This window comes from Solanum dulcamara, chromosome 5 (genome assembly GCF_947179165.1).
Source record: "Solanum dulcamara chromosome 5, daSolDulc1.2, whole genome shotgun sequence".
Lineage (NCBI taxonomy): Eukaryota > Viridiplantae > Streptophyta > Magnoliopsida > Solanales > Solanaceae > Solanum > Solanum dulcamara.
In genome coordinates this window covers 2,469,861-2,483,270 of record NC_077241.1, presented here as the reverse complement: position 1 = coordinate 2,483,270, position 13,410 = coordinate 2,469,861, and the positions used below count along the sequence as shown (strand labels likewise).

Sequence of the window (13,410 nt, the reverse complement as noted above, 5' to 3'; positions counted from 1 at the left end):
GTTTTCAAATATTCTTGGCAAATTATTTTTGGGTGAGGTTTTGGTGAAGTTTTACTATGCGTTTGACCACAAATTTTCTAAAGCTTTGGTGAAGTTTCAAAAAATATTATTTTGTACCTATAGGATCTAAAAATTATTAAAAATATCCATATATTTGTGTTATCATTTTATAATAAACATGTTTCGTTAAGAAAAAACCTTATAACATAATTGATAATAATCAACAACAACAAAATAAAAATATGGACAAGAGCAATACATTAATCGAATTAAAAATAAATTATTCTATTTTCCCAATCTTGTTATTCAAACTATTCTTTTTCGGAGGAAGTAATAACAGACTATTATTTTATAAAATCTTCTCACATTGTACGAACAATCTTTTTCCGACAAGTTTTTATTTCTAGATAAGATGACTGAGAAGACAAAGCAATGGAGTAAGTTGCTGGATAAATATTTAGTTAGAATTAATAAATGATGAATGTTTTTATAAAATATAAAAGTTTGGGGTAATTTTTAAATTTTTAAACTTTCCAAGTTTCCAAATTTAGTTTTTTCTAGAACTTGGGAACTTGAGATTTTTGCCAAATATATTTACCAAAAAATAATAAAATTATATGGACAAACACTAATTTTCAAAAAAAATTCAAATTTATCCCAAAAACTATTTGGGCCAAACGATTACTAATATTACACATGGTAAAAATTGAGTAAATAAGTCAAATCCCTCATCCCCACCCCCCAAGACTATCATCGTTTTGAGAAATTCATATTTAAATTATTGAGTGTTCACACGATTCTCTAAATTATCATGATTTAATTGAGCTAAGTAAACATATTTTAAAGATTTTTTTCATTTTCTACACGCCTCTCGATAAGTTATTTCAAACGTATTGGCAAAATTTTAATCTTAATAAACTATAGTTTGACGGGGACAGTTAGGAACATTAAATCATTATGAAACTCGCAAAATAATGATAATTTAAAATTTTTAATCAAACATAACTTTGTGAGTGGAAAAAGGGGTTTTAAACTCCTAAACCTCATTTTCTTGAGGATCCAAACGCAGCCTATCTAAAACCTCACTAATACGACGCCGTAAATGGCCACCGGAACTCATCTCCTCCGACTACTCGTCTCCTGCCGGAAAATCACGGCACAGGTAACAACCACCAGCACCGACACCATCGTAGCTATGGCTTCATCAGCTGAGCAAGAGTTCGCTGCGCAGTGTAGAGCCAAGCTCAACCGAGTGCCTAGGTGCCGCAATCTCTGGGACGTGAAAATGGCTTCTAGAGTAGGCGAGAAGCTCGGCGATCGGCTCAATGAAGTCAGAGTCCACAACGTGGAGATTGACGTTGAAGAGGAGCTCAATAGACCCGTTCACTATCGGCAAATGGTGGCGCCGCTTTTTGAGTCCGTCAAACGCAAGGGCATCGCCGTCGTTGGAGCTGACAAATTGGTTTTCTAGTCAAATTTTGGTATTTTTTCTAATCCTGTAAAAAAAAAATTAAAAAAATCGTTTATTATGCATTCATACTTGCAGGAGCTGATTCAGAATTTTAAGTTTATGTATTTACGCAATCTCAAATTATTATCCATTGATAATTGGATTTAGAATCGAGTATTTATAGATATTTAGTGAATTCAATTATATTTATTGTGTATACACAAAGAAAGGTACTGGTTCCTGTAAACCTGCACATTATAATCTAATTCTGCCACTGATTTATAGGACTCGTAAATTGATCCGTGGTGTCGTGGATTTGAATTCGATACTCTTCAAACAATTGTTGCTTATTGAGATATCTTACATGTTCTGATTTTTTAAAAAGGAGACAAAAATACTTCATTTGGTTTAAATGATGGATCTATTCACATTAACCAGTAATTCGAGAGGCTAGTTACCAGTTTTGAAGGGGGAAAAACAGTAAATCAAGGCTCTAATTTATTTCTTTCAAATCAGAAAATCAAAGAAAGGGTAATAAAATGTCTAAAGGGATGGTTTGAAGTCTGTTTTGTTACAAATCAGATGCAAGTCCCTTACTTTTTGCCATTTATTTGGGTCCAACCATATGACCTGTATGCTATTTTCTTGTGCCGAATACTTTTTAATGATTATGAAACTTCTCCACCCCTAATTTTTCATCATATTATTCTCCATGAATTTTTTTTATTTGTGTTTTTATGCTTCTGAGACAGTTTCAAGTTTAAGCTGATCCTCGAGGCGGTTTTCAAAGCAGAGATTGGTTCATCTAAGGTTAGACAACACTTTACAATTGTTTATTTCTGATTATAACAAGATGGCCACTTCTGCTGGGGAAAACTCTAAGGAAAGGTGAAATTTTTGGTCCTCGTTTTATCTTATATTTGAGGGACAACTTGTATTTTGACCAACATTTTGATTTGGCTGTTATCTTCTTGCAACATTTCATTTGATTGCAATGTGAATTGAGATCCATTCCCTTGTTGCATGATTGCAATCAAATCATCATCTCCTAATGACCATTTGGAAATTTGATTAAATTTTAATTTCTCACACGTTTTGGAAGTTTTGATATGTTGAATCTCTAATTGATGTATCCCAATTATTTCTCATCATTCCCACACATGGATTTCGTGAAGTGCTTATATCTATTCTTCCACTGGTTTTTGGTCGTCTTGTTTTCTTTCATATAGTATCTTTAACGACTCTTTCCTACACCCAGAAGGAAGAAAATTAAAGACTAGGTAGGCACATTCCATCAAATTCAATCTTCAGAGAAATCATTATTAAACTATGCTTACTCTTACCGTTAACCTATTGAAATCCTTCTCCTTTTTTCTGTGTTTAAAGTCGATTATAATTTGGGAAACTCAAATAGTGGAATTTGTATTCCAACCAGTTCAGTTTTCAGTGGATTCATCAAAATTAGACTATGTTTACTCTTAACTGTCAACCTATATATTGGAACCCTTGTACTCTTTCAGGCTTAAAATATTGTAACGATTCTTTTCTTTTTGAGATTTTTGTGTGATGGGGACCAATAGAGCATATCTGATTGCTGCTAAATTTTGTCTTAATTAGCAGTTCTTCCTCTCTAGCAAAGCTTGCTCCCCTTCAAGCTGTATTATTTGACATTGACGGAACCTTATGTGATTCAGATCAATTTCACTATCTTGCATTCCGTGAAATGCTTCTGGAGGTATGTACCGATAACTATGATTTATTTCCTGTAGATAAAAAGAAATATCAGTTATCAATGGAGAAAAAAGAAGAAGAAATTGTCCGCTCTAAGGGTGTATTTGGTATGAAGAATAATGTTTTCCATGAAAAATGTTTTCTCGGAAAATAAGTGATTTTTTTTTTTGGTGTTTGGTAAGTAAACAAAAAAATATTGTTTCAAGAGCATTTATATGTAATATAGGAAAACACTATGAGGTGGGAGGGAGGTGGGAATTCGGGGGTTGGAAGCAGTGGGGGTTGGGGGATGCGGAGAATATAATGGACTTGGAATTCTACTTATGGAACTTTTTTCCCATACTCCTACTAGGGAAGTTATTTTCCTCATTTTCAAGAAACTTATTTTTCCATAGAAATGTTTTCCAAAACATTTTGACCAACCGAACATGAAAAAATTAGAAAATATTGTCGAGAAAATGTTTTCTTCCATACCAAACTACATCCAAAATCTCAAGTCATGATTTTCATTCCTTTTGCAATTTGGGTTAATTTCAACAGATAGGATACAATGGGGGAGTGCCAGTTGATGAGGAGTGGTTTGTCAAGACTATTTCTGGGAAACACAATGATGATCTTGTCTCTGTACTTTTTCCTAATGATCACGAACGGGGTGTAAAATTCTTGGATGACAAGGAAGCTTTGTTTAGAAGGTTTTAACTTCCCTACCATACCTTGTCTCTTTCAATAAGTTTAATTTTGGTTCTATACACTGATAGTCTTCAGAAATATGTACATAATCAGATTCACTTATAAGGTTAACAGTTAGATCTCTGTGATAACAATTAACTGGTAACCTCCTATAATAGATGTAACTACACTTGGTGGTGCAAAAATTTGGATCCTCTGCATGTGAAAGCATAGAGAAAAATGACATGCCAAAAAACCAAGAAGATAAAATTTACATCTATTAATCAAAAGAAGCGACCTTTTGAAGTTAGAATAATTTTCCTTGATACCTAACATAATGCATGAAAGGATCCTTGAATAACCATAGGGTATCCTGACAATCCTTACCAAAGACTTCTACAATACGTTCAGGAAAGGTTTTATATGAGCATATTGGTTCTTCAGTTTATATAACTCAAGTTCCATTTACTAGATCAAAACAAAAAAAAAACTTAAGTCCCATTCTTTATCAAAAAAGTAGCTCAAGTCCCATTTTAATTTTAGTGGTATGCAATTTAACTATAAGCTCAATATCATTCCACCAATCTAATTTCTCTTTTGGATGGACAATATAGGTTGGCAAAAGAACAGTTGAAACCTCAAAATGGTCTCTACAAGTTGAGAAAGTGGATCGAAGATCGCGGTCTGAAACGAGCTGCAGTTACCAATGCACCTAGAGCTAATGCTGAACTATGTATAAATCAAGTTGGCCTTGCTGATTTCTTTGATGCAATTATTCTTGGAAGTGATTGCAAGCATGCAAAACCATATCCTGATCCTTATTTGAAGGCTCTTGAAGTGTTGAATGTATCAAAAGATCACACATTTGTATTTGAGGTATGATTTCTATTTCGACTTCCAGTTTTTCTTATCAGTTCCGTAGGAGTAATTTCATGGACAGTCATCCATCTTTCAATTTGTCGCACAAAACTCACAAAACTACTTTTTATGTCTATGTATTAAAGACAATAAAAAATGTCAAGAAAGTGCTAAATCCGGTCCCAGAAACACAAGTATGCTGCCACTTCAGCAACTCACTTTACATAATATCCATGTGCCACCACTAAAAAAGTAAATATCCAGTTTCCGACCCACCTTAAAAAATAAAAAGCTGATGATCGTGTGCCACATGGTGAAAGGCATCGGATATTAGGTTAATACTTAATGAGTTCTTTTATTTGTTTTTAAGTGGTGATGTGAATAGTATGTAAAGTGAGTTCCAGACGCGACTACACCTACATGGCAACTTTTAAATATAACAGTCTACCAATTCACTTCACGTAATATCAACGTGGCACCACTAAAAAAAATAAAAGCCCAATTCCGACCCACTTAATAATAATAATAATGTTAAAGAGCAAGTGGGACAATGAATTGGATATCCACTTGCGATTGCTTTCCTTTTTTTTGTGTGGAGCCCACTTAAAGTGGGCAATTTGCCCACTATTTTTCTTACTTTCTAGTTTTTTTTGTCTATAAAATGCCTGTTTTGGCATTGAAATATACACACAGATATATATAAGGCAATTTCCTCGTTTTTCGTTTTATCTCACTATCTCTCTTTTCAATTAATTTACAAAGTTAATTTATTTTATAACACGTTATCAGCACGAAGCCCTAATTTTTTTCCAGAAAATTAACTTCTATATCAGATATATCTACCGAAGAAATTTAATTTTTAGTTGTCTTTGCTATTTTTAAAATTAATTTTCATCATGTCAAAATTGAAATTTGTAGCACTTGATATTTTTGGCAAAAATTATTTGTCATTGGTACTTGATGCTGAAATACACCTTACCGCTAAGGGTCTTGGTGATGCTATAATCGAAGGAAATGCAGCATCAAGTCAGGATAAAGCAAAGGCTATGATTTTCCTTCGTCATCATCTAGATGAAAGCCTAAATGTTGAATACTTGATAGTGAAAGATCCACTTGAATTGTGGAAAGACTTAAAAGGGAGGTATGACCACTTCAGGGCAACGATATTGCCAAGGGCTCGTTATGAATGGATGCACTTACGTTTTCAAGATTTTAAAATTGTAATTGAGTATAATTCTGCTATATTTAGAATAACTTTCCAATTAAAATTATGTGGAGAAACTATAAATGATGAGGACATGTTGGAAAAGACACTAACTACTTTTCATGCCTCTAATGTGATATTACAGCAGCAATATCGTGAAAAGGGTTTTCAAAAATACTCTGAATTGATCTCATGCCTTTTGGTGGCTGAGCAACATAATGCCCTTTTAATGAAAAATCATGAAGCCCGTCCCACTGGAACTGCTCCGTTACTGGAAGCAAATGTGGTAGAAGCACATGGCCAGTCTGAAAGAAGACAAAATAAAAATCAAAGCCACAATAATGTGCGTGGGCGTTGCAATGGCAGAAGACGATATAATAATCGTCATGGTGATGGTCAATATAAAGGAGAGAACAATATGAGTTCTCAAAGTGGACCTTCAAGAAGTAACTGTCATCGTTGTGGCATGAAAGGCCACTGGAAAAATGAATGTCGGACGCCTGAGCATTTTGTAAGGCTTTATCAAAATTCCTTCAAAAGAAAGGCAAATAGAGGTGGTGCCTCTTCTTCTAATGCTCAGATAGAGTCACACTTGGCGTTTGAAAATAATATTGAGGCAGGACCTTCGCATAATAATAATATTGAAGCACATCTGGCTTTGAAGGATGAAGATTTTAATGACCTCAAAGATATTACTCATTTGGGGAGAGGTGATTAGACAGGACATGGCGCAGTTACAGCTAACGGAGGACATGACCTTAGATAGGAGGGTGTGGAGGACCCACATTAGGGTAGAAGGCTAGTTCATAGTCTCGTTATTCTTCTCTATTCATAGGCGTAGTAGTGCATTACGATCTCTTGCGCTTTGACTTCTGATTTCTGTTATTTCTGTTATTATTTATTGCTTTCTATGCTTTGATTACTCAATTTTTTTACCTGTGACGCTTTCATTATTTATTTAATCATTATTTGTTATTTGTATTTATTTATTTGTATTTATTTGTTATCTATTCGTTATTTGTTTGTTGTTTTTCTCATAAAGCTTTTAATTTTCTATTCTTATCTAACATTTTTATGCATTTATGCTTTTACTGAGCCGAGGGTCTCCAGGAAACAGCCGTCCTACCTTGGTAGGAGTAAGGTCTGCGTACATTCTACCCTCCCCAGACCCCATGTTGTGGAATTTCACTGGGTTGTTGTTGTTGTAAAGATATTACTCATTTGGAGGTTGAAGACTTCTTTAAGGATTATAATTAATGTTTTATTTTATTATATGATTTACAATATGTTGTTGTTTTTATGTACTTTTGATTATCATGTTTTTTTTACGTTTATCTATTTAAAAGAAAAAAAAAGGGACTTATGTTTTTCTAGCAATACTGTTACTTATTTTATCTCGTATAATGTATTTTTATTTTATGAAGATAAATAAATTCCTCAGTCTTCAATTGGATCCAAGATGAATAATGGAGATATGTGTCTTTTGGATAGTGTCACAACTCATACGATATAGCCAGATTTGCTTCAATATTATTATTATGCGAAAGTCCTGCCTCAATATTATTTTCAAACGCCAAGTGTGACTCTATCTGAGCATTAGAAGAAGAGGCACCACCTCTATTTGCCTTTCTTTTGAAGGAATTTTGATAAAGCCTTACAAAATGCTCAGGCGTCCGATATTCATTTTTTCAGTGGCCTTTCATGCCACAACGATGACAGTTACTTCTTGAAGGTCCACTTTGAGAACTCATATTGTTCTCTCTTTTATATTGACCATCACCATGACGATTATTATATCGTCTTCTGCCATTGCAACGCCCACGCACATTATTGTGGCTTTGATTTTTATTTTGTCTTCTTTCAGACTAGTCATGTGCTTCTACCACATTTGCTTTCGGTAACGGAGCAGTTCCAGTGGGACGGGCTTCATGATTTTTCATTAAAAGGGCATTATGTTGCTCAGCCACCAGAAGGCATGAGATCAATTCAGAGTATTTTTGAAAACCCTTTTCACGATATTGCTGCTGTAATATCACATTAGAGGCATGAAAAGTAGTTAGTGTCTTTTCCAACATGTCCTCATCATTTATAGTTTCTCCACATAATTTTAATTGGAAAGTTATTCTAAATATAGCAGAATTATACTCAATTACAATTTTAAAATCTTGAAAACGTAAGTGCATCCATTCATAACGAGCCCTTGGCAATATCGTTGCCCTGAAGTGGTCATACCTCCCTTTTAAGTCTTTCCACAATTCAAGTGGATCTTTCACTATCAAGTATTCAACATTTAGGCTTTCATCTAGATGATGACGAAGGAAAATCATAGCCTTTGCTTTATCCTGACTTGATGCTGCATTTCCTTCGATTATAGCATCACCAAGACCCTTAGCGGTAAGGTGTATTTCAGCATCAAGTACCAATGACAAATAATTTTTGCCAGAAATATCAAGTGCTACAAATTTCAATTTTGACATGATGAAAATTAATTTTAAAAATAGCAAAGACAACTAAAAATTAAATTTCTTCGGTAGATATATCTGATATAGAAGTTAATTTTCTGGAAAAAAATTAGGGCTTCGTGCTGATAACGTGTTATAAAATAAATTAACTTTGTAAATTAATTGAAAAGAGAGATAGTGAGATAAAACGAAAAACGAGGAAATTGCCTTATATATATCTGTGTGTATATTTCAATGCCAAAACAGGCATTTTATAGACAAAAAAAACTAGAAAGTAAGAAAAATAGTGGGCAAATTGCCCACTTTAAGTGGGCTCCACACAAAAAAAAGGAAAGCAATCGCAAGTGGATATCCAATTCATTGTCCCACTTGCTCTTTAACATTATTATTATTATTAAGTGGGTCGGAATTGGGCTTTTATTTTTTTTAGTGGTGCCACGTTGATATTACGTGAAGTGAATTGGTAGACTGTTATATATTTAAAAGTTGCCATGTAGGTGTAGTCGCGTCTGGAACTCACTTTACATACTATTCACATCACCACTTAAAAACATGGCAAAACATAGTATGTAAGGTTAGTTGTTGATGTGATTATACACGGCATTCTTATATAGCTAGCAGTCTACTTGTGTTTTCTGTGATTAGAAAGCTTTTCAGGTGTTTTTTTTCTTTTTGAGAGACACATTTTATACTTCGATTATTGTATTATTTTGTTATAGTTACGGATCCTTTTTCCATAATGCTTTGTCATTCTTCCTATAGTATTTTGCAATGACTTCTTTACTTCCGCTATTTTTTTGCCCCTTAACCTGAGGGTCTATTTAAGACAGCCTATCTACCTTTCAAGATAGGGGAAAGGTCTACGTACGCTTTACCTTCTCCAGACCCCACTTGCGGAATTACAGTGGGTAGTTATTGTTATTGTTGTTGTGTCATCCATGAATAATTAAACTCAGAGTATATGCTTCTGTTCCATGGGCAGGATTCTGTCTCAGGAATAAAAGCTGGGGTGGCTGCTGGAATGTCTGTCATTGGCTTGGCGAACCGAAATCCATCTGAGTTACTTATGGAAGCTAAGCCTGTTTTTCTTATTAAAGATTATGAAGATCCAAAGTTATGGGCAGCTCTTGAGGAGATTGACAAGATGTCTGGCACCAGGAAGACCACAGCATGAAGCATAGACAATAAGAGGTGATGGTTCGGCAAAAAAAAAACTTACTCGTATTCGATGTTTATACTAAGCCTTATCGGTTTTACTATCACTAATCGACAGATTGAGGTTAAAGTACACAGTATGAATTAACCATGGTTAGCGATAAGTGTATGTGAAAGACACGTGTCATGTACTTATTGAGTTAACATAAACAGTTAAACACCATGTATGAAAAAAATTGTGAGGAACTTTTTGTTCTTACTTAAGCAGATCTCTTCAGGGATATTAGTTATATATAATATTGATGTACTTTTCCAAAATTGTGTACTAAATGATTTAGAATCCATGGAACACGTACGTGTCACAAAATTAGTATATACAATTTGTAAAGGATTCAGTTTAATAGTCAAAATCATAACTCAACTATTTTTATTTTTTTTTGAGTTTCACATTTTAAGTATCGTGTATTATTCTCTTTTTTTATTTAAATTATCATCGTTCAAGACACGCCTCGAAACTGATCAGGTCAATTATCAGTTGTTCTTTTTTTTCTATATGAACTATTATTATTTACTTAATTAAGTGTGTTTTAATATATGGATAGCAATAATTCAGATAGAATGTGCACGATTTTTAATATACTATGTTGATTGCACCTGATGTTCAGTATCTGCATTAGAGTTTGATTATATTTGAATTCACATGGGAAAGTCTTGCATTAGGGGGCAAAACACTTTCTAACAAAGGCAATTTCATATTCAAAATGATTCAAACGAAAAACTTCTGATTAAGAAAGAGGTTATTGAAGATTGAAATCTAATAACATGCTCAATTAGCATGCTATAGTTGCAACCAACATCACCATCTTATCAATAATTAGTTCAACTTCTCGATGATCACAACAATTCTAGTTGGTGATTAAACATAAGATTAAGTGCCTGTTTGGCTTAACTTAGGTTAAGCAGTTTATAAGTTGAAAATTGCTTATAAGCTAAAAAAAATTAAGTTATCTGTTTTTAGTTTATTAGCTGTTTTAGATAAGCTAAGCCAAATAGACCCAATTATTTTTTTGGGCTTATTTTAAGCATAAAATAGCTTTAAGTTGGTCAACAAAACACTCAAAAAAACTGAAAACAACTTATAAGTCAATCCAAGCGGGCTCTAATTTTCACTTTAGATCCGAGTGGCCCAATGGTAGAACTTCCATATTGAAGGTCTCAAGTTCGCAACCCCTTGCCAGCGAAAGTAAGGAGTTTGCCTTTTGGGTCAAGTCACACCAAACTTACCTAGTGCGGGTTACCTCTCCTGTGTGATTTGTGAATTATTACTAAGAAGCGAAGGTTTTACCTATGCGCACCCAAAAAATAACAACTACGGATTTTCTTGCCATAAATATTAATTTTCCCTCTCATCAATTATCACACGCTCTCTTACTTGTTAGAAAACTCATGGAGAAAGGGAGCTCGTACATAAAATCTAATAATCACGATTAAAACAACACTCAAAAAAGTTAAATGTAACACCTTGTTTGGATGGATGTTACCAATTATATTTTATTGTATTGTTAGTTTAAAGACAATATTTGTTTTGATTGTTACTTAAATTTTATTGTTAACTTCATTGTTAAGTAACGACGAAAAGTCCTATTTTGTGTAACAATTGATTGATGTGATCCGTCATTACTTTAATATTTTCTTCTCATTTTTTCTTTATTTATTATTTAATATTTTTTATTTTAGACTTTACCTTACATTTCTATAATAGCTCTATCACATACTCTACTTTTCTCGAAGGTTTATTATTCAAATTGTTGATGTGTGACATTATGTAAAAACACAAAATGATACAATTTATCCGAACATTAGATTCATTAAAACATTATAGTATAATACAATACAACATAATACAATATAATACAATACATTATAAAACAATACGTAACAACCATTAAAACAAAGTGTAATAGAATGCCATAATAGAATGACGTATGGTACATTTGATTTTTTTCCCCTTCTACAACCATAATTAGAGTAACAATGTAAGAAGTTAAATAAAGTAAAAAGACATTTTGATATATATATATATATATATATATATATATATATATATATATATATATTTTAAATCTATATTAGGGTGTGAGAGCAAAGGACACGCGATGTGGATCAAGTGAAGTGTTTAAGGACGAGCATGGAAAAGTTTTGGTAGAGGAGACCCTTATTAAACAGAGATGACAGTCGTACTTCCATAAACTCTTGAATGAAGAAGGAGACAGAAAGATTATGTTGGGAGATTTGGAACTTACAAGGAGGCTTCACGATTTTGGGTGTTGCAAGAGTATTTAAGTTGAAGAGGTTAAGGGTGCTGTGCGTAGGATGCGTTGGGGAAGAGCGATCGGACCTGACGAAATTCCTGGGGAATTTTGAAAGAGCGCGAGCTCGGTAGGTTTGGAGTGGCTGACTAGGTTATTTAATGTCATCTTTAGGACAACAACGATGCCCGAAGAATGGAGGTCGAGCGTAATGATCCCTTTATACAAAAACAAGGGGGATATCCAGAGCTACAACAACTATAGAGGTATCAAGCTTCTAAGCCATACTATGAAAGTGTGGAAAAGAGTGGTGGAGATGAGGGTTAGGAGAGGCGTGTCTTTTTCAGAGAACCAGTTCGAATTTATGCCGAGACGCTCAACTACTGAAGCCATCCATCTTATGAGGAGACTGGTGGAGCAGTATAGGGAGAGAAAGAGGGACTTGCATATGGTATTCATAGATTTAGAAAAGGCTTACGATAAAGTTCCACGAGAGATACTATGGAGATGTTTGGAGGCTAAAGGTGTACCTGTGACGTACATTAGGGTGATCAATGATATGTATGAGGGTGCCAAAACCAGGGTAAGGACAGTAGGAAGGAACTCAGAGCACTTCTCAGTTGTGATGAGATTGCATCAAAGATCAGCCCTTAGTCCATTTTTATTTTCCTTGGTGATGGATGGATTGACGCGAAAAATTCAAGGTGAGGTGCCAAGGTGTATGCTTTTTGCGGACGACATAGTCCTGATCGATGAGACTCGTAGCGGAGTTAACGCTAAGCTGGAGGATTGGAGACATACATTGGAGTCTAAAGGGTTTAAGCTGAGTAGGACCAAGATAGAGTACTTAGAGTGCAAGTTCAGTCAGACACCTCAGGAGGCTGGCGCGGAAGTTAGGCTTGGTGACCAGGCCATCCAAAAGAAAAGTAGTTTCAAGTACCTTGGGTCTATCATGTAAGGCAGCGGGGAGATTGACGATGATATCCCACATCATATTAGGGCAGGGTGGATGAAATGGAGGCTCGCTTCCGGTGTGCTCTGTGACAAGAAGGTGCCACCACAACTTAAGGGCAAGTTCTACAAAGTGGTGGTTAGATCGGCTATGTTATATGGGGCGGAGTGTTGGCTAGTTAAGGTCTCTTACGTTCAAAAGATGAAAGTAGCCGAAATGAGAATGTTGAGATGAATGTGTGGGTATACCAGGAGCGACATGATTAGAAATGAGGCTATCCGGGACAAGGTAGGAGTGACCTCGGTGGAAGACAAGATGCGAGAAATGTGACTGAGCTGATTTGGGCATGTGAAGAGGAGAGACGCAGATGCCCCAGTGAGGAGGTGTGAGAGGTTGGCCATGGATTGTTTCAGAAGAGGTAGGGGTAGGCCGAAAAAATATTGGGGAGAGGTGATTAGACAGGACATGGCGCAGTTACAGCTTACCGAGGACATGACCTAAGATAGGAGGGTGCGGAGGACTCACATTAGGGTAGAAGGCTAGTACATAGTCTCGTTATTCTTCCCTATTAATAGGCGCATTAACGCACTATAATTTCTTTTGTGGAGGATTCAGATTAG

At 34.8% G+C, this 13,410-nt stretch overlaps 1 protein-coding gene across 8 annotated transcripts; it reads left to right on the top strand.

Moving 5' to 3' along the window:
- Positions 1-983: 983 nt before the first annotated feature.
- LOC129888752 (haloacid dehalogenase-like hydrolase domain-containing protein Sgpp) lies at positions 984-9,788 on the top strand. 8 transcript variants are annotated; one of them, XM_055963747.1, is made up of 5 exons: positions 1,554-2,260; positions 3,071-3,185; positions 3,722-3,873; positions 4,465-4,726; positions 9,357-9,788. In XM_055963747.1, the coding sequence occupies exons 2-5, from the start codon at positions 3,174-3,176 to the stop codon at positions 9,546-9,548; spliced, it is 618 nt and encodes a 205-aa protein (XP_055819722.1). In that variant the 5' UTR covers positions 1,554-2,260; positions 3,071-3,173; the 3' UTR covers positions 9,549-9,788. The 8 variants fall into 8 exon arrangements, 3 of the variants coding, with proteins under 3 accessions (XP_055819722.1, XP_055819721.1, XP_055819720.1); XM_055963746.1 differs by having other exon boundaries at positions 3,068-3,185; XR_008766710.1 differs by lacking the exons at positions 3,722-3,873; positions 9,357-9,788 and adding an exon at positions 985-1,481 and having other exon boundaries at positions 2,203-2,260; positions 4,465-4,556.
- The last annotated feature ends 3,622 nt before the right edge of the window (positions 9,789-13,410 follow it).